The following is a 24,180-nucleotide window of genomic DNA, read 5'->3' on the forward strand; positions in this document are numbered from 1 at the left end:
ACCCGAAGTGTCTTATTTTCTACCAGTTTATTTTACCAGATTTTGGTACAGAAGTAACTGGAATACATAAAAAGAATCCAATGGTGGTGATCTACTGTACTTGGTGACAACTCAAAAATGGTGTGAAGGAGACACCTGACATTAGTCTCACATCTTCAGAGCACCTTGTAATATTCTAAATTATAATCCAACCGTAAACTGATATATACCTAAAACTGGTGAGTTATGGATTTGAAAGTGGAAAAATACCTTTAGTACATTTGAGAAAGTTTTGCTATTCTTATAATTATGATGATGCTTGGTTGCAGTATCTGAGGGGGATTAAAAAAAAAATCCAATAGCAGTGCTGGCCACGTTGCTATAAACATTGTACACCTCCAAGGAAGCTTGCATGTGATGGAAGAAAGATTTGGCCACAAGTCAGATTTGTCTCTTTACTTTGTTTTCCTGTATTTAGATTTTAAATTTAACATTTCCTTAAGACTCCCACCCCCATTTCTCCACTATTGCTAAAGCCAACTGATGACAAACCTTTGCTTTCCTCAATGTTACTCTTGTCAATCAAAAAGGAGAAATGGAGGAGTACTCGCTAATTTGTTTTTTAAAAATACAGAATCTATGAATTATTATTATGCCAGATGTAATTCATAGAAGTTATGGGAAAGCTTTCCAATTTTTACCATTGCCTATCTGCTAGAGTCAGGGAATCATCTGAAAAATGGGGTGGGAATCATTAGCAGCAGAGCTAAGGAAAATGGCATACTGCACAAAACAGGTATTATCTCAAAATGCTAAACTGCTGAAAAACAATATTGAAAGCAAAGAAACGCCAAAGCAAATGTGTCAACTTTTTAAATGAAAGTTTATAGGACACATTTATATATGATATCACAACAAAAAAATTCATTCCTCCACCAAAGAATCCCATTATGGCCCACATGTTATAAATACTGGTTGCAATTATACATCCATTTATTTCCGATACCAAATGCTTAACCTTCTTTCCCTCTTTATTTTCTTCTGCAGTTGCAGAATTCCATATAGAAGTGCTTCAGCTGTAGGTGGGCAGCCTAATGTAAAAGGAAAAGCTATTAGATATCCAAAATAACACTTTGAAGTAATCATATCAAAAGGGGTAGCAACTCTTTTGCATGAATTCAACTGAATGGAGACATAACACAAGATGCAATACAAGACTCTTAAGGTTCAGGTAGGCTTTCTCCATCTTGTTTCCTCCATTCTCTACTGGAAACAGAAGCTCTCCAGTACTGTGGTTCTCTAATTGTGGTCCATAGAACACTTGTCCATGGACTGGTTCCAAATGCAAGCCACTGATGTACAATGTCAGGGCTAAATCAATACAAGAGAACAAATCAGAGACCTTCCACAAATTTGATTGAAAGTGGATCAGCTCCTGTGTGCATGATACAAGTCATGATAGACACAAGCAATAATAATGTAGCAATTTTAAAATAAGATATACATTAATCTTGTGCAACTGTGACATTGGATTCTCAGTGTGGAGTCCGATGTGAAGCTGAAGCAGATATCACTTCAGTGTTGTCTCCAGAAGATTGGAGAGAAATTGTGGGTCATGGAACTTCTCCTGTTTCCAAGACCCTTATCAACCCCTTTTAACCCTCAACAACTTTGAGTACCTTTGTGATGCACTGGGTTCTACAGAATAGGACACAGCAGCATAGAAGGTCATTTGGGCTAGAGTCTGTGCCAGCTCCTTCCAATAGAAACAAAGTCAGTCCTATCACCTCTCTGTCCAGCTGTTCTTTCCCAATTTTTCTCCAAGTATTTACATAATCTCCTTTGAAGACTCATTTGAATCTGGACCCACCACCACCACACGGAGGAGCAACATTATTTCAATCCTAATCACTTTGCATAAACATTTTTTCCTTGAGTTGCCTCTGGTTGTTTTGTCAATCAACCCATGAGGTTAAATCTGGACAGTGTGATTACCAGTCTTCCAGCCACCGGAAACAAATGTCTTTTTTCACAATTTAAACCCTTCATAATTTTGTACTATTCAATCTAATCTCCTCAGGCTTTTTGCCTAAGGAGCGCAGCCCCAGATTCTCTGTAATTGCTCATTTCTAGGCTTGTGATAGTAAATTTCTTAAGTCTCTATGTAGATTTCACATTACTCTAATGCTGAGAATTGGAAATTGAAGCCTTTATTTATATAGGCTTAGCAAGAATTCTGCACGTCAGTTTACTATGCCTTTATTTATAAAGGCCATCAAAATGCAGGTAAGATATGATATAGCTTTGTCAGACAATTGCACACAACCTAGTTGTTCATTGTACGCGATTAGCTCAATTTCTTTGAACCCGGTCTGATGTCATAATACTTTTTTTGAGGGCTCTTATGATTTCCTTGAGGGCTACTTTCTGATTTGCAGTTGCTGCATTTTTATTCTCCTTAACTCATTTATTAGGTGATGTAGTAACAACATCTTATATATGTGTATTCATTTGCAGCACTTGGACTGGATGTAGGCTTGCTCGCTGAGCTGGAAGCAAGCAAACCTACATTCAGAACCTCGACCTGAGCTACAAAACTCCTCAAAACCCACTAGCACTTGGACTCTAAGTATCAAAATTAGAAGAATTTATCACTATCCTTAATTAATTAGCTCAGGTGATTTAAAGTTTTCCTGGCTCCCAGTTAGTTGAGTATTATTTTGTTAATGGGTTTAAAACTGTTTTATATCCTTTGTAAGTACCTTCTATTCACTACCACGTAGCCTCACTCCCCCTACAGCCTCCTCTTCCCACCCCCAATTGCAACCGCCTCCTTCACTCATACTCCCCTCACACTTAGTGGGGGGAGGTGAGAATGGGGAGGCTAAGTGCTGCCTCTGTCCTACACCTAACGCAAATTCCTCTTTCTTATGCCCCACTTGCAGTCTCCTTGTTCCAGCCTCCCTAAATGCTCCCCCACCTGTAACGTCCTCCTTCCTGGTCTGCCTTTCATTCCATTCCTGTGCAGCTTCCTTCCCTCTGACTCCACTCTTTCAGCCTTCTCCACCATGCATCCCCCTCCAGCATCTCCCCCATCCTAGACTCTTTCTACCCCACCTGTTGTAGCCTCGCATTTCTTTACCACCTCCCCATTCCCTCCTCACAGTCTCCTTCCTCTCTCTGGCACAACTCTGGCAGTAAACAGCATTGCCCTGGATTTGACCTCAAGGCTTGGGTCTGGCTGGCATTGGTCCCAATGACTCACTCACTGCAGTCACTGACTTTCTCAGCTTCCCCTCACTAGTGAGCCTATCAGCAGCAAATGTAGGATAGGAGAAGCCTGTATTTGGAGGACCATGAGAAACTGAATTTTGATTGGAGCAGCAGCTACTCAGACTCCAACTCTCTAAGGTACTGGTATGATTCAGATTGGTGGGTGATGGGTATTGCTACCTGTGCCCAGGATGCCCTACTCCTGAAGACGTGGTCCTGATGACCAGCACCATATGCAACCCTTCTCTTGGACCCCGAATTATAATTCTCATGTTTGCTAAAAGTGGCAAATCAAAGTGATTGGGTTAAGTTGGTGCAGAGTTGTGTGGACAAAACGTCAGTGGAACACGGTTTCAGGAATTCATTACTGGCAAGTTGTTCATTGTTAGCAACACTAAAGTTTGTTTTGTTTTATTTATCCATGAAGATGTGGGCATCGCTGGCTAGGCCAACATTTATTGTCCAAAAAGCAGCTAAGAGTCAACCACATTCCTGTAGGTTGGACTTACATGTAGGCCAGACCAGGTCAGGATGGCAGATTTCCTTTCTCAAGGATATTAGTGAACCAGAAGGGTTTTCCAACAATTGGCAACAGCCTTATGGTCATCATTAATCTTTCAAGTCCAGATTTCTCTTTATTGAATTCAAATTCTATTATCTGCCAAAGCAAGATCGGAATCCAGATCCCCAGACACGATCTGGCTGTCTGGATTAATAGTCTAGTGATGATACCAGAATACCATCACCTCCCCTATCTTCAGTCAGCTCAAAAACACGTGCTCTCCATCAGGGCTCGCAGGATCAATCATAGAACCCATAATTTTCCTCACATGGATCTAAATGTTCCTGTTTAACAACTGCTGCCTCAGTCAAGGTCAGCTAACATGTTGGGAACAGAGAATCAAATCTCTGAGGCTCTCAGCTTCACATTATTTACTTTGTCAACTGAGCTAACAGAGGGGCTTGATTTTAGGGAGTTCACCACTAATTTCAATTTTAACTAAAAATAATCCTCCCTTATCACCCCCACCCTACAGTCTTCTCCTCTGGTCACATGCTTTTAACTTTATTTCACCAGTGAGTCAGGCCCTGGATTGGTGAGGGTGGAATAAAAGATGTATGTTCCTGCTCATTATCTTTTTGACTGAATAGATATAATGGATAGTAGTCCACATATGATTTCACTTTCCCTACTATTGTAGAGGAACACATTATCAAATATTCAACTAAACAATAAACTTTTAACAAGAGATAATTTATAGAATGTGGGTATTAGTTGCAAAGCAGCATTTGTTGTCTCACCCTAAATACTGTCAAGCTTGTAAGCTTGCTTCTTCCATATGACTGGAAAGGTGCAGCAGGCCAGGCAGCATCCAAGGAGCAGGAGAATCGACGTTTCGGACATAAGCCCTTCTTCAGAATTCCTGAAGAAGGGTTTATGCCCGAAACTTCGATTCTCCTGCTCCTCGGATGCTGCCTGGCCTGCTGCGCTTTTCCCACACCACACTTTTTGACTCTGGTCTCCAGCATCTGCAGTCCTCACTTTCTCCTACTTCTTCCATATGACTGAATGGCTTACTATGCTGTTTCAGAGGGCAGTTAAGAAGTCAATCACATTGTGTGGGTTTGGAGTCACGTAGATCAGACTGAGTTAAGGACAGATTTTATTCACTGAAGGATGCTGGTGAACCAGCTGTAATTTGATGACAAGCTATTGGCTTGGAGGTCACTAACAATTACAGTACCTTTCATTTAAATTACAGATGTATTTAATTCATTGAATTTACATCCCACAGCTACCATGTCAGATTTCAATTCAAGACTCTGAATCATTAGTCAAGGTCTTGGAATTACCAGTCCAGTAACAATCAGCTTTACTATGATATGTGTTGCACTGATAAATTGGCAATTTTTCTTTGATTACTGCACTCACCTGGAACGTAAATATCTACTGGCACAATTCTGTCACAGCCCCTCACCACAGCATAGGAGTAATGGTAATAACCACCACCATTTGCACAGCTGTAAGAACAATGTCACTATTAGAACTTTGGCTTTCAACAGTGATCAAAATAGTAAAATCTGCTATGAAGCTTATTAATATGCTCACCTGCCCATAGAGACTACATAGCGAGGTTCAGGCATCTGATCATAAACCTACACAAAATAAATAAAACGGAATTTACCTTTCCATCATATAACAGTTCTTCTTTTATATGTTTTTGGTGGCTCAATAATGACTAACATTTGGCTACAAATCCATTTTGATGGTAATTAAATGGATTGTTTAATTTTTAAACTTGTATTAACATTGTACTTGTGAGAAAATATCAATTAGAGTCATAGAGTCAGAGAGGTGTACAGCACAGAAACAGACCCTTTGGTGCAATTCGTCCATGTCGACCAGATGTCCTAACCTAATCCAGTCCCACTTGCCAGCACTTGGCCCACATCCCTCTAAACCCTTCCTATTCATATACCCATCCAGATGCCTTTGAAATGTTGTAATTGTACCAGTCTCCACCACTTCCCATGGCAACTCATTCCATACACGCACCACCCTCTGCAAAAAAATGTTGCCCCTTAGGTCCCTTTTAAATTTTTTCCCTCTTACCCTCAACCTATGCCCACTAGTTCTGGACTCCCCCACCCAAGGAAAACATCCTGTCTATTTATCCTATCCATGCCCCTCATGATTTTATAAACATCTATAAGGTCAGTCCTCAGCCTCCAAAGCTCCGGGCAACAGCCAAGGTCTCTTTGTTCAGCAATACTCCCCAGGACTTTCCCATTAAGTGTGTAAATCAGAGCAGGGCTTACCTTTCCCAAGTGCAGCACCTCACATTTATCTAAATTAAACTCCATCTGCTACTCCTTGGCCCATTGGCTCATCTGATCAAGATCTTATTGTAATCTGATGTAATCTTCTTCGCTGTCCACTACACCTCCAATTTTGGTGTCATCTGCAATACCTCCTATGTTCACATCCAAATCATTAATTAACTTTATTTTGTAAACATTTTTGTAACAGAGTTGAAATGCATCCCTCCTGTTTTAGGAAGATTGAACATTTTGGGCATTTTCCTTTAAACAGAATTTTAAAAATTGTTCTTCTTGTTATGATTGCCAATGCTAGGATTAGTATTTCAAAAAGTTACCATTTTCAGACATCCTTGTTTCTCAAGCACAAAACATTATTGATTTACAATATAACTAATTTCAGAGAACAATTCTTTTTAATTCTTTCACGGGCTCTGAATGTTGCTGACTGGGCCAGCATGTGTTGTCCATTCCTAATTGCCCGGATGACAGCAAAGAGTCAATCATACTCCTGTGTGGCCTGGAGTCACATGTTGGTCAGATCTGTGGAGATTTCCTTCCTTATAGGTCACTCGTGAACCAGATGGGTTTTTACAACAATCAATAGTGGTTTCATGGGGATCTCATGAGGCTATCTTTTTATTCCAAATTTTTACTAAGTCCAAATTTTACCAGCTGCTTTAGTGGGATTCAAATCCATGTCCCGAGAATATTTTATTTAGATTTTTGTAGATAATTTCACCATCTGCCATGCCCACAGAACATTAGCCAAAGTTCTGGATGACATTGATGTTACTATTACGCCACCTCCTTCCTCCTCTCAAATGGACCAAAAGAGAGAAGGCCTGTGCACACAGCAGGTCAATCAGCCAAGCAGTGAAAAGCCTTTGCAGGGTAACACTCAACAGAAGAACAGTTCTGAAGAAGGAGATTGATCAGTAACATCGACTATTCTCACTACAGAAGGTAATCGGCTGTCTTAGCTTCACATTTACAGCATTTTAATATTGTGTGTGTTCGAAAGGAGGAAACCTGCAGAAAGCATGGCGACAAAATCACTGGGTCACCTTTCGAAGAGCTGGAGCCATTTTGTTTGTGAGGGTACCAGCCACGATCATGACGTCTGACTGCCGAGGACTAGCACGGAAGACGATGCCGAACCGGTCCATGTCATACCTGGGCGCTGCCATGTGCATCATTTCAACGGCACAGCAGGCAAGGCCAAAGGTCATGGGCCATAAAGAACTCTGAAAGCATTAAAAACAATCTTTCAAACACAAATACTTCTCACTTCGAGTCATAGAGAGGTACACACTTCTAATCAATTATTTTCAAAATGCCTCTGTGCCACAGACTGTAAACAAAATACGATTAAAATAAATAAAGCTGCAATGCAATATATTAAATATGTTATCAGTCCCAAAATACACTTTAGTAGATAATAGCCAGATGTAGCTGTAATTTGAAGCCATATCCTAAATCTAATTAGTTAAACACTTAATACATCTGTTCAATTACTTGCATAATCACACACACAAGTTAACACTATCTCTTTGCAAATGCAGCACTCACCCGTCGGGCCCAATTGATCAGCTCATCTAGTTTTGTGATGACATACTCTCCTTTATTGCTGGGAAGTGAAAACTTCTTGGCAGCTAATTCAGTGCTTGCCTGTTTGGCTAGTGTGGAGCTGGAAAACAAACAATTCCAGTCCCAATTAGATTTTAAATGAAACCTCCAAAAAAACACATAAATGTCCCCTTATTGTGAAGTCATTGAGATAATATTGAAAACTGGGCAGATTCAGTTCTCTGTTTAATTCTTAGAAGGAAAAGGAAAGAATGATTGGGTGGTAGACAGAGGTAGCTATGGAGTGGGCTTGATGAGTTGATCGTTCTTTCCCTTTCAAGAAAGGTTCAGTCCGTATGTTTAAGACAAATGCTGCTCATGTTTCAAGTTAGACTTATCAATGAAACTTAAGGGAATTGTTTTCTTCTTTCACATATGCAATGAACTGTCACACACTTTTGGTACTTTTCTGGTCAATCCCTGCTATGCTTACATATTCAAAAATGTTGATAAAATACAGCTTTGTTAAATTGAACATTTCTAATAAAACAAATTGTAGATTTTGATTAAATTTCAACCACCATTTTCACTTGGATGTTAGTAATGGAGGATGGTTCTGTCATAAGTAAGGGTAAATGTATGATGCAATGTGGGGTACATTCCTTTTTTTGCACATAAGCCTGAGGGAGTGATTTACATTCCTGAGATTTATTTGCCTTTCTATTGCCACATACAGAGGATCCTCGATTTCCGGCATTCGATTATCCAGCAATTTCACAAGGTCCCGATGCTTGGCTAAACTATCTTATCTGGAATTCGATTATCCGGAATTCGAATAATCAAACAAAATACTCCCTGCCTGTTTCCTTCGGATAATCGTGGTTCCTCTGTATTTTGACCACAGCTGCCACCTCTTTGCAACACTTTTCAGGCTTCCCATCTCCTCCCCTGTTTCAACCCTTTTTCCCCCCACATTCTTGTCTCACTATTACCTTGTTCCTTTATCAATTGTGTCAATTAGTCACCATTGCACTCTGCAGAATGCTGACTGTGAAAATATGCACCAGAATCCCATCACTAGGGCATAGCCACTTTATCAGACATAACCAGCAAACTGAAATGCTTTAAAGACCTGATCATGGCTGATATCAGTGAAGACTTTTTATTTGTCACTATCGGGGAGTAATGAGATGTGAACAGCTGATTGAAACTGCTTAAAGGCAAGATTTTGGACTATTCCAAAATCTGTCTTTTAAAAGTTTCAAATTGACTTAATTGCTCAAAATAGTTGGGGATTTTAACATATTATAAACTATGCCTTTATAATTGCCTCCTATGAGAGGGAAAGCTGCAGTCCAGATGTGTCTGATATCATGCATGAGAATAACGTGGACTGTTTTACAAAACATATGCTCTCTTACATTTTTCCGACACAATCAGCTAAATACTATTTCCATTACAATTGAATCATTCTGGCACAGAGGCTACAATACGTACTTGGCAATAGTCTTAAAATAGTCTTACCTTTCTGCCTTTTCTGTCACTGTGGTCTGATGGAGACACCGTGAATGACTAGCAAGGACTGAACCGGGTCTGAAAAACAAGTCAGTAATTAAAGAAATGTATACAGTGTTGCTTTTAATGATACTTCTTACATTGTAATAATTTGCAATATTGCAAAATTATATCCAAAAGTATTATTTGTAAATATAATAATAGCCGTGAAAACAAAGAAACAGTTAAGTGACAACCCAAAGCTCCAATGCGCGGCATTCTGAAACGCACATGACATTCCTAAAGAGTGAGCACCTGGTTAAAACAACAAAATTCTGGGAATATTTAGCTAGTCAGGCAGCATCTGTGGACAGGAGAGAAGCAAGATTATTTATTGGGTTGACAACCTCTCATCAGAATTTGAAATGTCAACATTACTTTTTAAACTGCTCCACAGATATTGTCCAATCTGCTGAGCTCTTACAGCCTTTGCTGTTTTTATTATAGATTCCCAATCCCCACAGTTTTCTGCTTTGATTTTCATGTGGACCTTGATGTCTTGGGGGAGCACTGAATAGGGATGAGAATCTTTGTCATAGAGCAAAGTTTAAGTTGCAGTCATGTAACCAGTATTCAAGCAAAGAGCTAAAGAATGGCTTCTATCTTCACATTGGAATGATGTGAAACACTGGGCACACTAACAAGAATGCACAACAGCATCTTGAATTGTTCTGATAATTTGCACATAAAACAAATCTCCCAAAGTCTGTAACAAATGAGTAACGTATGAATCCTATAAGGGCAAGAGGAGGAAACTCAGTCATTTATCTAACTGCTGTTTGGAACTCTTCCTCTGCACAAATTGCGTTGTTTACCCACAAAACAACTGATAGCATTTCAAAAGTAATTAGTTATGATGGATTTTGGAACATGCTGAGGATGTGAAAGTCTATAAATAAATAGAGTGGATTTCTTTTTGATAAATGCATTCTTAATACTGGGCCATTTCATCCTTATGCTGTTTAACATCCATGAAACATTCTCAAGAAGTCTTAAATATGCACTTCTGATTCCTCACTTGATTCTTCATTTTGTTATACAAAGGAATGATTTGGAACAGGGCCAGCAGGTGCATTTGAACAATAGAGGCTGAGAGTAACAGATCATGTATAAATAGAGAATTTCAGTTATTTTAAAAGCTTGTTAAACCTTTTAAATGTTGGGCACTAAAGTTAATAAGCAGCTAAGGATTTAAGGGTTTTTATTAATTTGGATCTTCAAATGTTTTAATATTTTCATTCAAATATTTCTAGTTTTGGAAATCAAAACAAGAAATGCTGGGATTATTTATCAGGTCTGGCAGCAAAATGGAGTCAAAGAAACAATCAATATTCTGGTTTCTTTTTTTGAATAAAACTGTCTCAGCTTTCATAGCTGAGGCACAATTTTGATATTTCTCAAATACTATAATAGCTTTAACTACCTTATTCAGGCACTCCATTCTGAATATTGTTTGATGATCATCCTCACCAAGTTAACTATAATCTTGCTACCCTGACACAGGAAAAGTAAATGGTGAAAATGAAAGTAACTGACAGCACAATACTGTTGTGAAACAGGAAACAGGAAATAGCAACAAAATTTCTTGATAACTAGGAAGGTAAAATTAAAACTGTTGGAAGGGTAGCAAGGTAAGGACTAGGATGTAAACCGCTTTTCCTCTTCCATATGCTGACTAACAGAGTATACATTTCCAGCATTTCCTGTTTATTCCAAACTTCCATCAGTCATCTCTGGATCAAAAAGAAATTTAGCTCATACGTTCATGAGATATAGCAGCAGAATTAGGTTATTCAGCCCATCGAGTCTGCTCAGCCATTTGATCATGGTTGATATGCTCCTCACCTCCAATTTCTTGCCTTCTCTCCATATCCTTTTAACTCATCACCAATTAAAAAGGTGACTAACTCCTCAAATTTATTCACTGTCTGAGCATCCACCACACCTTGGGGGAGTGAATTCCACAGATTCACAACCCTTTTGGGGAGTGAATTCCACAGATTCACAACCCTGAGGGAGAAGTAGTTTCTCCTCAACTCTGTATTAAATTTGCGACTTTAGACTATAACCTCTTGTCCTAGAATGCCGAAAAAAGGAAGCATCTGCTTCACGTCTATCCACACCTTTTATCATTATGAACACATCAATTTGATCTCTCCTCATTCTTCTAAATTCCAGAGCCTAGACTGTTCAATCTCTCTTCATAAGACAAACCTTAGATAGTCAGTCTGTTTTTCATTTTTTTTTGCAGCATGTCTCTCATTCTGAGGTTTAAAGTCACTACTCCCATTATTTTCCACCCCATCCCAGCTCAGGAGGCTGCATTCAATAATCTTTCACTTTAAAGACAGCTTTTACAAAGTAATGTAAGGTTTGTAGGCTGACCTGGAAACAACGGATACGAATCCACCGAGACGCAAAACTGCAAGAGACAAAATAAAAACACACAAACTGAGTAATGACTTGAAAATGAAACACACTTCAATCCATTGAGTTTATTAAAAACATAAATGTTTATAGTTTAACATATAGTTTTAAATAGCTGGCAGTGAACCTAATTATCCTTATTAACTATGCAAACATTGGAGTGTTGAGCAAGGAGAGATACAGTGAAGTAATCCAATGAACATATACTGTATAAAAGCAAATTACTGCGGATGCTGAAATCTGAAACCAAAAGAGAAAATGCTGGAAAATCTCAGCAGGTGTGGCAGCATCTAAAAGGAGAGAAAAGAGCTGACGTTTCGAGTCTAACTGACCCTTTGTCAAAGCTGTACTGTAAATAGGAGTCGGAGTAAGCCATTTAGCCCCTCCACCTCGCTCTGCCAGTCAACAAAGTCCTGGCTCAGTTCTCAATTTCTCTTCCATTCCAACTTATCATAGCTTTCAACTTCCCAACATTTCAAAAATCTACCTACCACCTCTTTAAATACTTTGTGATGTTTTAAATATTCCACGCCTTTCAGGGGTAGAGAATTCAGATCTTTAGTATGATCTGTGAGAATAAAAACAACTTCCCATCTCAGTTTTAACTAAGTCCCCTAATTTAGCAGTGCCCCATGAGTGGAAAAGTCCATTTGCCTTCCGGAGTGGGGGTGCACTGAATAAAAATAAGTACTTATATGTTGTAAAAGTTTTTCTGATATCCTCTCTTGCTACCCCTAAGCATTCCATTAAAACTTCAGTGTTACATATAGACCAATTCTCAGTCTTTCATTCACTGGATGAGGATTTGACCTTTCAGCATCTCTGGAGGTGCTTTTCCCTTTCCTTTTTCAACAATGAAATTCCCACAGACAGCAATTTACAGGAAAATGAATGGGAACAGCTACTATAAGATTTTCTGTTCCTTCTCTAAACAGAAAGAAGAGACAGGGGTTTAGGTGCTTTCTCTTTACAGGCTGGAAGCTTATCCTGTACTGTTCACATAAAATGCTGTAGCCACTTGCCTAGAAGCCAATCAAGTAGTAACAATTCTGCAGAGCCCTCCTGAACCACACAACTAGCCCTCAATTAAAAGACCATCTCTGAGCAAAACTGCCCTGATTCCATACACATGTCTAGCATCTTCCCTCACTGCTCAAAAACATTTAACCCATGATGTGTTCCTTTAACTTGTGTATTAAAATTGCAAACACCTTTTTACACAGCTTCCTTGGTTTAAGGAAAAGCATAATTTCCCCATTTATTAGTCCACATGCCAAAAAAAAAGTGTCCGTTATACTTGGGCAACTTCGTCTTAAGCTTTATTGAGAAAAACTATGAATTTATATACATTTTAATTTATGTTCAAGATGTGGGTTTTGCTAGCTAGGCCAGCATTTGTTGTATATCCCAGATGCCCTCAAGAAGCTGACCTAGACAATTGACACATAATATTCAATAAAGGGGTGCAGAAAATTAGGGATGCATAAAAGGCTAGTATTGGTGTTATTGGAGGCTGTAAGACTGAAGGAGGTTATAGAGATTAGAGACCTAGGCCATGGAGGGCTTTAAACATAAACATTGAGATGATCGTGTACCAGAAACCAACAAAACACAACAATGCGTGATGGGATTTGGTACAAACAAGGATACAGGCACAGTTCAAGTTTGGTGCGGCAGGATGGGAGACAGTCAGGAGAGTTTAAAGTAGTCAAGTCTGGATGTAACAAAAGCACAAGTGAAATGTATCTAGCTCCATTTCATGCACCCACCACTCTCTAAGTAAAGAGCCTACCACTGACATTTCCCCTAAACCTTCCTCCAATTACCTTCACTCAGTTCACTGTACATGGTATACTATAAACACAAACTAGGAGATTAACATTGAGACAGACAACTGCACAGACAAGACAAGCAGCAGGCTGAGAGAATGCAGCAAGCCAGGCAGCATCAGGAGGTGGAGAAGTCAACATTTTGGGTGTAACCCTTCTTCAGGACACCTGAAACATTGACTTCTCCACCTCCTGATGCCACCTGGCTTGCTGTGTTCTTCCAGCCTCCTGCTTGTCTACCTTGGATTCCAGCATCTGCAGTTTTTTTTGTCTCTAATTGCACAGGTGGACGAAAAAGAAATGGCTGGAGAAACTCAGCAGGTCTTGCAGCAGAGAGAAAGCAGAATTAAGGTCTCGAGTACGGTGATCCCTCGTCAGGGCACTGCTTTCTGAATAGTCTAAACATTCTAAAGTCGTTTCAAAATCCAGGCCCGAGACGTCTTTCCAAAAACGCTGCCTGACCTACTGTATCCCTGGGGGTTTCTGGAGTGGATTTGGACGATTTTAATAGACCGGATAGAAAGGAAGGAGAAAGTGAGGTCTGCAGATCAGAGCTGAAAATGTGTTGCTGGAAAAGCGAGCCCTTCTTGAATGAGCCCTTCTTCAGGCTTATGCCCGAAATGTCGATTCTCCTGCTCCTTGGATACTGACTGACCTGCTGCGCTTTTCCAGCAACACATTTTCAGCGATAGAAAGGACGGCCAGGTCTGGACCAGGCTGCACGTCTCACACAGAAAGTAAAGTCTATGCACGTACACAGAGTATCGATACATTGAGTTGTTTAATAGTTGAAGCACAATCTGTAAACCGAGAGGCCGACGCTGTCAAGGAGGAAAGGTCAGGGCCGGGACACCGGGCAGGTTTATGTCCTTGTGACCGCAGCGGGAAACCCGACACTCTCGATCACACCGACTACAATCACCTTACCCTCTCCCGCCTGTGATCTGCGCCGTGAACACAAACATAAAACCAAAGCGATTAAACAACAACGCACTCACCTCCCAGCGTCGCCATCTTGACCGGAAGCTGGTGCTCCCCCGAAATAGGTCCCTCCGCCGCCGCCGCCGAAACAGGAGGGTCCGGGGGGGGTCAGCGGCAATGAAATAAATAGTCCTTTAAGAATGCTTCACGACAATAGAAGGCATCTTTGCGTGTTCTAAATCGTACATTCTTTTAAGATTGGGAATAAAAGTACTAGCCGTCCCTGGGTGGGCTCGAACCACCAACCTTTCGGTTAACAGCCGAACGCGCTAACCGATTGCGCCACAGAGACCAGTTGCTACAGAGGTCTCTGGGAAGGCCTAATAAAGGTACAGACAGCGATCCCATGGCGGCGGGCACTGCACACAGGATTCAATTTGTAAAATGTTTTAAAGCAATTTAAGAACACAGATCGTTTTGTAGGGTTTCGAACGCCCACGGATACCACACTGATCGATGAGGCTAACATTCCACGCCGTGCACTTGGATCCTCAGTCACCGACCGCTAATGTGGTGCCGAAATAGCTCAGTTGGGAGAGCGTTAGACTGAAGATCTAAAGGTCCCTGGTTCGATCCCGGGTTTCGGCAGAACCTTTTTTCCTTTCTCTTCCCAAATACGCCAGTTTCAAACTGCGTGTGGCATTCCTAACATTTTGAACATTCACTTCAATTCATTTAACTGTTATGCTGGCTATGCGGATGTTTATTGATTGGGTTTTTTAAAAATCAACATGCAGGAATCATGGAGGCTTTCTTGATGGGTTGTGGACATCATTAACAAGGACAGCAATTGTTGCCCATCCCCAATTGCCCTTAAAACTGTGTGGCTTTCCAGAGGTCTATTAAGAAACCACCACATTATGACACATTCTGGATTGACAGCGGAGAAAATAAATTATTCAACCGGGTAGTCCCAAACTCCTCTTCATTGTATCTACATATTGCCTTATGTCTTAAATAAATGGTTATCTACCTTCACCTTAACTACAACTTCTTGCTGTTTGGTTCAATCACTTCCACAGGAACTCCACATTAAATTAACTACGTAGACCAGAGAGTGTAATGGTCAATATCTATCCCTCAATTAATATAACTAATAAAAACAGATTACTTGATGATTATCTTGATGATGTATCTGAGACCTTGCTGTATACAAACTGGCTGTTGCTTTTCCTGCACCTACAACGATAGCTAAACTTTTGAAAGAAATTCAAAGGCTTTAAAACACATGCGTTGATGAAAAAAGCTTTTTTCTTCAGTGAAAGCAAAAGCTCTGAAATCAACTAGGAACGAATTGGACGCAACCATATTAAACAGGACGGGAGAATTCAGGTTATTCGTAATCATCTTGTCCAGGGAGCATTGAATGCAAATCCCTTCCTTATACAGGTTACTGAATAAGCACTAACTCTACGTTTTTTAAAACACATCTGTTTTCCTTCTCCTGAAGGCTTCTTGCACTTGTTACAAGATATCTAGTTGGATAAATCTGAGGGCAGTCATGAACACTACAGTAGAACTCCATCGAGAGCTTTGACACAGGGTCAGTTAGACTCGAAACGTCAGCTCTTTTCTCTCCTTACAGATGCTGCCAGATCTGCTGAGACTTTCCAGCAGTTTCTCTTTTAGTCATAATCCAATCTTCTTTTAATTGGCAACTACACGTTCTTACATCAGAAGCTCAATCTTGTAGAAAGGACTAATCCTGAACCTCTGTAACCTTGAGTAGCGAAAACAGTGTGCTGGAGAAACACAACAGGTATGGCAGTAGAGCTTTGAAGATGTAATGTTGCACCATTGCCTTTAATCTCTCTATGAAGTTCTACTGCATAATTGTTATTGGCTCCAAATACCTAGTTCAGCATCATGAATTCCCTCTATTGCCCTCACCTCACTTAAGGTTGGACACCCTTCCTAACCTCTCATCTTTTGCTTGTCAGTTCTGCCCTGAAACATTTTTCTTACATTAAAATTATGCTGTAATATAAAATGATACAGCACAAAAGATCATTCAGCTCTGAGCCAACTCTTTCAAAGTGCTATATCTATTTCTCCAAAGCCCAACAATTTTCTTCCTTTTCAAGTAATAATCCAATTTCCTTTTCACAGTTACTATTGAATCTGCTTTGACCATACTTTCATACAGTGCTATCAATAATACCCTGCATAAAGAATTATTTCCTCTTGTAGTTTAGAATATAGAGATAAGTGTAGGCCATTCAACTCCCTGATCCTGCTCTACAATCTAGGTCACAACTGATCATCCACCTCATTACCATCTTCCCACACTGTCTCTATATCCTGTGATGTCATTAATAGCCAGCAATCTATCAAACAAGTTTCTGGATTCCTTTCCAATTACTTTAAATCTATGCCCTCTACACCCTCCTGTCACTGCAAATAATTTCTCCTTATTAATCCTATTCTTCTAATTCTCCCCTTAACCTTCTCCATTTAAAGTGATGAATTTCAGTTTCTCCAGTCTCTTGATGACCCTTAAATCCTTTAAGCTTGACACAATTAAGTAAATCACCACTGCATCCTCTAATGTTTTGAAATCTTTCCTAAATAGCATGTTCAGAACTGTTGACACAACTCAGATTTAATCAACGCCTTCTGCATGTTTAGCAAAACCTCTTTTTTTGCTCCAATCATCTAGTTATAAAAAAATCTTATTTCCACTTTTATCAACCATCTCAACATTTTTGCCGCCTACAGAGACTGACATTCACACACCCTGACGTCTCTCTATCCTTACATCTACTTTAAAATTGTATCAATTAGCTTTTATTGCTTTGCTTCATTAGTCTTACCAAAGTCAATAACTTCACACATCTATGCATTGCATTTTATTTACTATGTGCCTATCTATTTCAACAACTGTGTCCTCCCGAGATCTGTTACTATCATTTTTTATGATTTGGTATGTTTGGGTTTTGTGTCAGATTTAGCCATACAAGCCTGTTGTCATTTAGTGAGATTATGGCGGATTTTTAACCTGACTCCATATATCCATAAATTCTTGTCTGCAATCTTTAAAATTATATAGTGAACAAGTCATCAATAATTCCAAAAAGAACAGTGGTCCTAATAGTGGATTGGTAGAATCCACTACCTATTTCCATTCAGTCTGAAAAACAGTTGTGTGGGTCATAAGGCTAATCTTCAAAATACTTGACATAATACCCCAGCCTTCTGCCTGACCACTGTGTTGCCTAAGTTAGTTTTGATCATAACCTTAAAATAAGCCTTTTCCTTATCTCACTAATAATTGTTTTATTATTCATAATAATGTCATGATTGAAATTATTTTATAAGTACAGATCTGAAGGTGAGTCATAAGGGACTCAAAATATTATTGTTTTTTCTCTCTTCAGATGTTGCCTGCTGTATTGCTCCAGCTTCCTGTTTATTTCAGGTTTCCAGTATCTGCAGTAGCATAAACACAATTGTCTGAGTAATGCAAACTTTTCTACCAATTAAGCAGTTGCCATTGTTTGTGACAAAAGTATTAGACTGAAAAACCATAAAGCTGGGAGGAAAAGTAAAATGTATCATAATACTCCTTATCCTTAACAGAAAACCAGAATGTTAAAGGAATATGTCTTGCTGAAGAAGTTGCAACTTGGAGGGAATGGCTACTGTATGAAAAGTATTCCAACAGTTTATGATGTGGAGGTGCCAGCGTTGGACTAGGTGGACAAAGTTAAAACTCACACTACACCAGGTTATAGTCCAACAGGTTTATTTGAAACTACAAGCTTCTGGAGCACTGCTCCCTCATCAGGTAACTCGTGGAGCAGGATCATAGGACACAGAATTTATAATAAAAGATCAAAGTGTTATAAAACTGATGCGATGTATTGAACAAACCTAGATTGCTGTTAAGACTTTAGTCACTTAGAAGGGGGATGCAGATTTTGATTGATTAATATGTAAATCCCAGAATTTCTTTCAAGTCACAGTCCTGAGACAACTTAAGGTTTTATCAGTATATAAAAAGAGGTAACATCTCAGCTCAGACTATGTATCAAAAAGTGTGAGGTTAGAGTCTGTATCCCAATCTTGAGCCAGACTGATTCTATTTCCAAAGGAGGAATTTATAAAATGTCACATGGACTGACTGCCTACAGATTGTATGCTTTTTGAAGTGTTGTGTGATTTTTAACAGTTTATGTGCAAAGTTAACTTATTGACCAAGTACCATATAATCAGAAATAGAAATAGGATGTTTGGCCCCTTGAACCCGCTCAACAATTCAATAGGATCCGATGTTCCTCACGTCAACTTTCCTGTCCTTTCCCCATAAGCCTTGGTGCCACAACACACTTGTAAAAGTGTACATATGATTGGTCACAGAGGTAGTATGGCTCAGAGGGCTCGAGCATAGCAAGGTCTGTTATGTTCATACGCAGACAAGACATGAAGAGTAGGAAGAAAAAACCCCAGAAGACTGAATACAAGTGCCATTCAGTATCCATAACTAATATGGCAAGCATATAACCTGGCTTAGACTATAATTAATTGTCCAAGTTTATTGCAGTCATAAGCCTGTTTTGACTTTGTCTCAATAAAATACTTCACAACTGAATATTCCCTGAGAAGTCCAATTCTGAAAGAAAATACAAAATGCTGGAGAAACGCAGCAGCTCTAGCAGCACCTGTGGAAAGAAAGCAGAGTTAACATTTCAAGTTCAGTAATAATTCTTCAGTCTGATCCTGTACTGGTAAGGGGGTTGAATCATTATCCCAGTAGTTTTATTTCAGGTCGCTTATGTGATTCTTTATCATGTTACATCCTTTCTGATAGTCCATATAAACATCAACTACACTTGCCTCCTCATTATTTCATCACATAACTCAATTCAGTTAATAAAAAATGTTTCTGTAATAAACACATGCTGATTTTCATTTGTTAACCCAAATTTTCCAAGTTCAATTTTGTTTCTTGGACTAATGTCTCAAAGATTCCCCACTGCTGACATTAGGCTGACCATGGGTTTAATACTGTATTTGGAAACCTCCCCCAACTGCCAACGTAATACCTTTAGTTAAAAAGTGAAGGAAACAAAACAATTACCTACAGTTTCATGTGTGTTATTGGGAAAATGTTGAGTGTCTATTATAGAGGATGCAAGAGGCGAGTATTTGGACATAAATCAAGCAGCCAGCGTGGCTTCATAAAGGGAGAATCTAAGAAAACTACAGAATATTGGATGGCCTTGTTGCATCTCAGGTGCTAGAATTATGGCAAAACAAAAGTGCTAAACAGGCCTATAATACTTTTATGATAACAGAATATTAAGTGCAAGCTATTTGGAGCATCAGTTACTACTGGCAGCATCTGATTGAAGCAAACAGATCTCCCTTACATTGTTTTGTAGCTTCATAAATTTTTTTGTTCCAACTGGGAACATTTTTTTCAAATGTTGTTACACCTCCCTTCAGCACCTCTCTCCAGGTGACGAGGTTGTAACATACGAGAACACCACCAGGTTTCAGCAGATACCAGTCATGACCCCGAAAGAAAAGGAGTTTAATCTTCGATTTGGTTGCATTTTCTGCATGTGTCCTTCCAGGTTTATCTGATAGCAGGCTAAGATCTCATTGAATGGCGGAATAGACATGATGGGCTCAATGGTCGTCTTCTGCTCCAACATCATATGGTCTTATAACAGACTTTTTGGGCCATGTTTACATCGAAGAAGGATTATAAGATTGTAGCCAAAGCTGTTCTAATTTTTAAGCACTGCAAATTTTTTAAGGGCCTTCCAGTCACAGAGACGTACAGCACAGAAACAGACCCTTTGCTCCAACTCATCCACACCAGCCAGATATCCTAACTAATCTAGTCCCATTTACCAGCATTTGGCCCATATCCCTCTAAACTCTTCCTATTCACATACGCATCCAGATGCCTTTTAAACGTTGTAATTGTACCAGTCTCCACCACTTCCTCTGGTAGTTCATTGAAAACACTGCGTGAAAAAGTTGCCCATTAGATCTCTTAATTTTTTTCCCCCTCTCACTCTAAACCTATACCCTCTAGTTTGGACTCTCCCAAACCCAGGAAAATGACTGTCTGTTTATCCTATACATGTCCCTCATGATTTTATAAACCTCTCTAATGTTACCTCTGTCTCCACGCTCTAAGAAAAACAGCCCCAGCCTATTCAGCCTCTCCCTATAGCTCAAAACCTCCAAACCTGGCAACATCCTTGCAAATATTTTCTGAACCTTTTCAAGTTTCACAACCTACAAATATGATCATCAATAGCGCCTGGAAATTCTTCCTAATCTCCCACAACTGACAGGAAGAGCACATCACTCTACTAAAGGCCATCTTTGCACCTTAACAACCTACAGTCCCAGAAAACAGCCCACTCTAAGTAAATTAGGCTAATAACCAGGCTAACTTAGTACCATATTTTAAAAGTTTTTAAAAGTTTAATCAAGATACAGATCTCAATAAAAATGCATTATCAAATAAGAACCCATTCTTAGTATCATAGATTTACAAAAAATGTAAGGTTACACTTTAAAGCTAGCCACTTAGCTACTCTCCTGCTGTGAGCTCCCCTGCACAGGTTTCTTCAAGGTGAGCTGTGAATTTCGCTGTTTATTTTTCTTAGATGAACTGTGATGTCCAGAGATACTTGATGCCAAACTGGAGACACAATCAGCTATGCAAGTATATTTCTCAGTTTGATTCATTCCCTATGTGGCCTTTGTCTGTCTTCAACCTTTTTAAAGTGCCTTTGTTTCGATGTTAAAGTTCCAAAACAATTCAACAGCTTATAAAACAGTAATTACTGCTCCTAGAATTTAAGGAAATCAGTTCCAACACTGAAAGAAACCTCAAAAAAATTCTTTGTCCTCCATCTTAGGTTTCCTGAAGGTTATTTATGTCCTCCTCAGTGAAGACAGATCAAAGTATTTGTTCAACTGGTCATGCCATCTCTTTGTTGCTCATTATGAATTCACCTGATTCTAACTGCAAGGGACCTACATTTGTATTTACCAGTCTTTTTCTCTTCATGCATCTCTAGAAACTTTTGTAGTCAGTTTTTTTGTTTTTTGCAAGCTTACTTTCATATTCTATTTCCCCTTCGGAATTAAATGCCTTGTGCTCCTGTGCCGAATTTTAAATTTCTCCCAGTCCTTGGGTTTGCTGCTTTTTCTGGCCAATTTAGATGTCTCCTCTTTGGCTTTAATACGGTTCCTGATTTCTCATTAGCCATGGTTCAGCTACCTTCCCTGTTTTATGCCAGATAGGGATGTACAATTCATCCATCTGTTATTTAAATGTCTGTCATTACCTATCCACCATCAACCCCTTAAGTATCCTTGGCTAGTTTATCCTAGCCAATGCCTCATACCAAAGTTAGCTTTAAGTTCAGGACCCTAGTTTCAGATTTAATTGTGTCCCTCTCCAACTTAATGAAGAAATCTACCATATTATGGGCACCCTTCCCCAAAGAATCTCTCGCCACAAGGCTGCTAATTAATCCTCTCCCATTACACAATACCCAGTCCAGGATCGCTTGCTCTCTAGTTGGTTCTTCAATGTATTGGTCAAGGAAAACGTCCCTCGTGCATTCCGGGAAATCCTCCTCCATCACATTGCTACCAGTTGCATAGTTTCATAGTTATGGAAGCAGGAGTGGGCCAGTTCGCCCATCAAGCCTGCTCTGCCACTCAAAGATCATGCCTGATCTATCGTCTCAGCTCCTTCCACCTCATTATCCCCATAATCCTTTATTCCCCTACCATGCAAAAACCCATCCAACTGTGTCTTGAATATATTTAATGATACTGCTTCCTTGCGCAGAGAATTCCATAGATTCACCACTCTGAGAAAAGCAGTTCCTCCTCTGTCTTTAATCTACTTTCCCTAATCTTGAGGCCATGTCCCCTAGCCTCTATCTTAATTTTGTGTTCCTAGAAGATCTCTTCTCATTCTTCTAAATTCTAGTTTAGTTAGTCCAATCAGTATGTAGATTGAAGTCACTCATAATAACTGTTGTACCCTTACTGCATACATTTCTAATTTCCTGTTTGATACAGTCCCCATCACAACTACCGTTTGGTGGTCTGTACACAACTCCTACCAATGTCTTTTTCCCTTCGATGTTCTGCAGCTCCACCCAGATTCCACAACATCCAGACTAAGTGTCCTCCCTTACTATTGTTTTAATCTTAACCAGCAACGTACCCCACCTTCTTATCCTCCCTTTAATTTTATCCTTTAGTTTCTCTACTACTAGCCTCTCAGTATCCCCATTAGAATGATAAGCTGCCATCCCCAACACCTTCAACAGGATGCCACAACCAGAAACCTTTTCCCCTCTCCTCTCGTTAGCATTGAACAGGTACTGTTCCCCCTGGGTCACCTTGGACCAGTCCTCCTCCAGTCTCAACATCTTCCCACAGCAACTCCCCATGCAATTGCAGAAGGTACAACAGCCGCCTGTTTATATTCTCCCTCATCACTGTCGAAGGCTCCAGACACACCTTTCAGGTGAACCAGCAATTTACTGCACTTCAAACTAGTCTACTGCATTTGCTGCTCACAATGCAGTCTGCTTTACATTGCAATGATAATAAGCAGATTGGGTGTCCATTTTACAGAACACCTTCATTGTATCTGCAAAAAATGACTCTGACCTTTTAGGTGCTCATCACTTCAACACACTACTGTGTTCTCTGGCCGACATTTCTGTTGAGTTTTCTGCAGTGCTCCAGTGAGGCTCAGCCCAAGCTCGAACAGCATCTCATTTTCTGCTTAGGGACCTTGCAGCCTTTGGCATTCAATACAGAGTTCAATAATTTTAGAACCCTTTGTCCTTTACCCAGCCTCACAGCCAGGTGTTGTCATGCCATTTTTACTCTCTATTGGCCCCTTTTCTTTTTCCTTGGCATACCATCAGTATCACTTTGTCTCTCTAACAGCTGCTCTCTCTCTCTCTCTGGAACTTTCAAATGTTAAACCAGACAGCAATTTGTTCCTTCCTAAAAGCACGAAGGGTGCACTTTTACCACATGTACTGCAATGGCCCAAGAAGGTGAATCACCGTCATCTTAAAGCTAAATAGGGATGGGCAATAAAAGGTAGCCTTGGCAATAATACTCCCACCCTATTTGTAAGTAATGAAAAAAAGTGATACTGCCTTTAATGTTCACATCACACAAAAACCAACAGCAGTGAAACATTATTAACGTGAATCTGTTATATACTACATAGACATCTAACTGGAAACAAAGGATTGAATTTAAAATCATTCAAAATATGAAATATAGGAAAGTACTCGAGTTAGTTTTCATTTGTAAAGAGCATTTTAACACCTCCAGTGTTCCACACCACCAGTAGCTATACACAATTGTTGAACCAATTTAAAATATGACCCCAGGACATACAATAATGTACTTGTCTGTATACACATACTTGAAATCACTGTCTTTTGCCTAGACAAATAAGAACAATGGTTACTCATTGTGTCAACCATGTTCAACTGGAAAGAATGAGTGGAGGACTTGTGTTAACATACTGAATAGGATCCAACTTTGTGAAGCTTCATCCTTCTTTGACATTAATGGCACAGCCATATTACTCACCTCTCTCAAAAAGAGAGACACCAAAAAAGTCTCACTCTCTCAAACCAGTAAGTTGGCTTTAAAAAGTATGCAAATCCAGCTATTTTCTCTGTACTAATAAAATTGCCCGTTTCTACAAGCAAACGTGGATGTA

At 39.6% G+C, this 24,180-nt stretch overlaps 1 protein-coding gene and 2 non-coding genes across 3 annotated transcripts; 1 reads left to right on the plus strand and 2 right to left on the minus strand.

Moving 5' to 3' along the window:
• Nucleotides 1-12: 12 nt before the first annotated feature.
• On the minus strand, nucleotides 13-14,550 carry ndufs7 (NADH:ubiquinone oxidoreductase core subunit S7). The gene is made up of 8 exons (XM_043721345.1): nucleotides 14,450-14,550; nucleotides 11,581-11,617; nucleotides 9,166-9,234; nucleotides 7,645-7,762; nucleotides 7,140-7,319; nucleotides 5,363-5,409; nucleotides 5,186-5,274; nucleotides 13-1,070 (listed from the first exon to the last, which is right to left on the minus strand). The coding sequence occupies exons 1-8, from the start codon at nucleotides 14,463-14,465 to the stop codon at nucleotides 973-975; spliced, it is 654 nt and encodes a 217-aa protein (XP_043577280.1). The 5' UTR covers nucleotides 14,466-14,550; the 3' UTR covers nucleotides 13-972.
• Nucleotides 14,551-14,650: 100 nt separating this feature from the next.
• On the minus strand, nucleotides 14,651-14,724 carry trnan-guu. Its single transcript has one exon. It is a non-coding gene; the product is annotated as a tRNA-Asn (tRNA).
• A 223-nt stretch (nucleotides 14,725-14,947) lies between these two features.
• On the plus strand, nucleotides 14,948-15,020 carry trnaf-gaa. Its single transcript has one exon. It is a non-coding gene; the product is annotated as a tRNA-Phe (tRNA).
• Nucleotides 15,021-24,180: the final 9,160 nt, after the last annotated feature.

The sequence above is a fragment of the Chiloscyllium plagiosum genome, chromosome 31 (assembly GCF_004010195.1).
Source record: "Chiloscyllium plagiosum isolate BGI_BamShark_2017 chromosome 31, ASM401019v2, whole genome shotgun sequence".
Lineage (NCBI taxonomy): Eukaryota > Metazoa > Chordata > Chondrichthyes > Orectolobiformes > Hemiscylliidae > Chiloscyllium > Chiloscyllium plagiosum.

Coding starts and splice junctions, on each gene's coding strand:
- ndufs7 (XM_043721345.1), bottom strand. Junction 7,763..9,165: donor GTGACAGAAAAGGCAGAAAG/GTAAGACTATTT, acceptor TTTGTTTTCCAG/CTCCACACTAGCCAAACAGG. Junction 1,071..5,185: donor AGTAGATATTTACGTTCCAG/GTGAGTGCAGTA, acceptor CTTTTACATTAG/GCTGCCCACCTACAGCTGAA.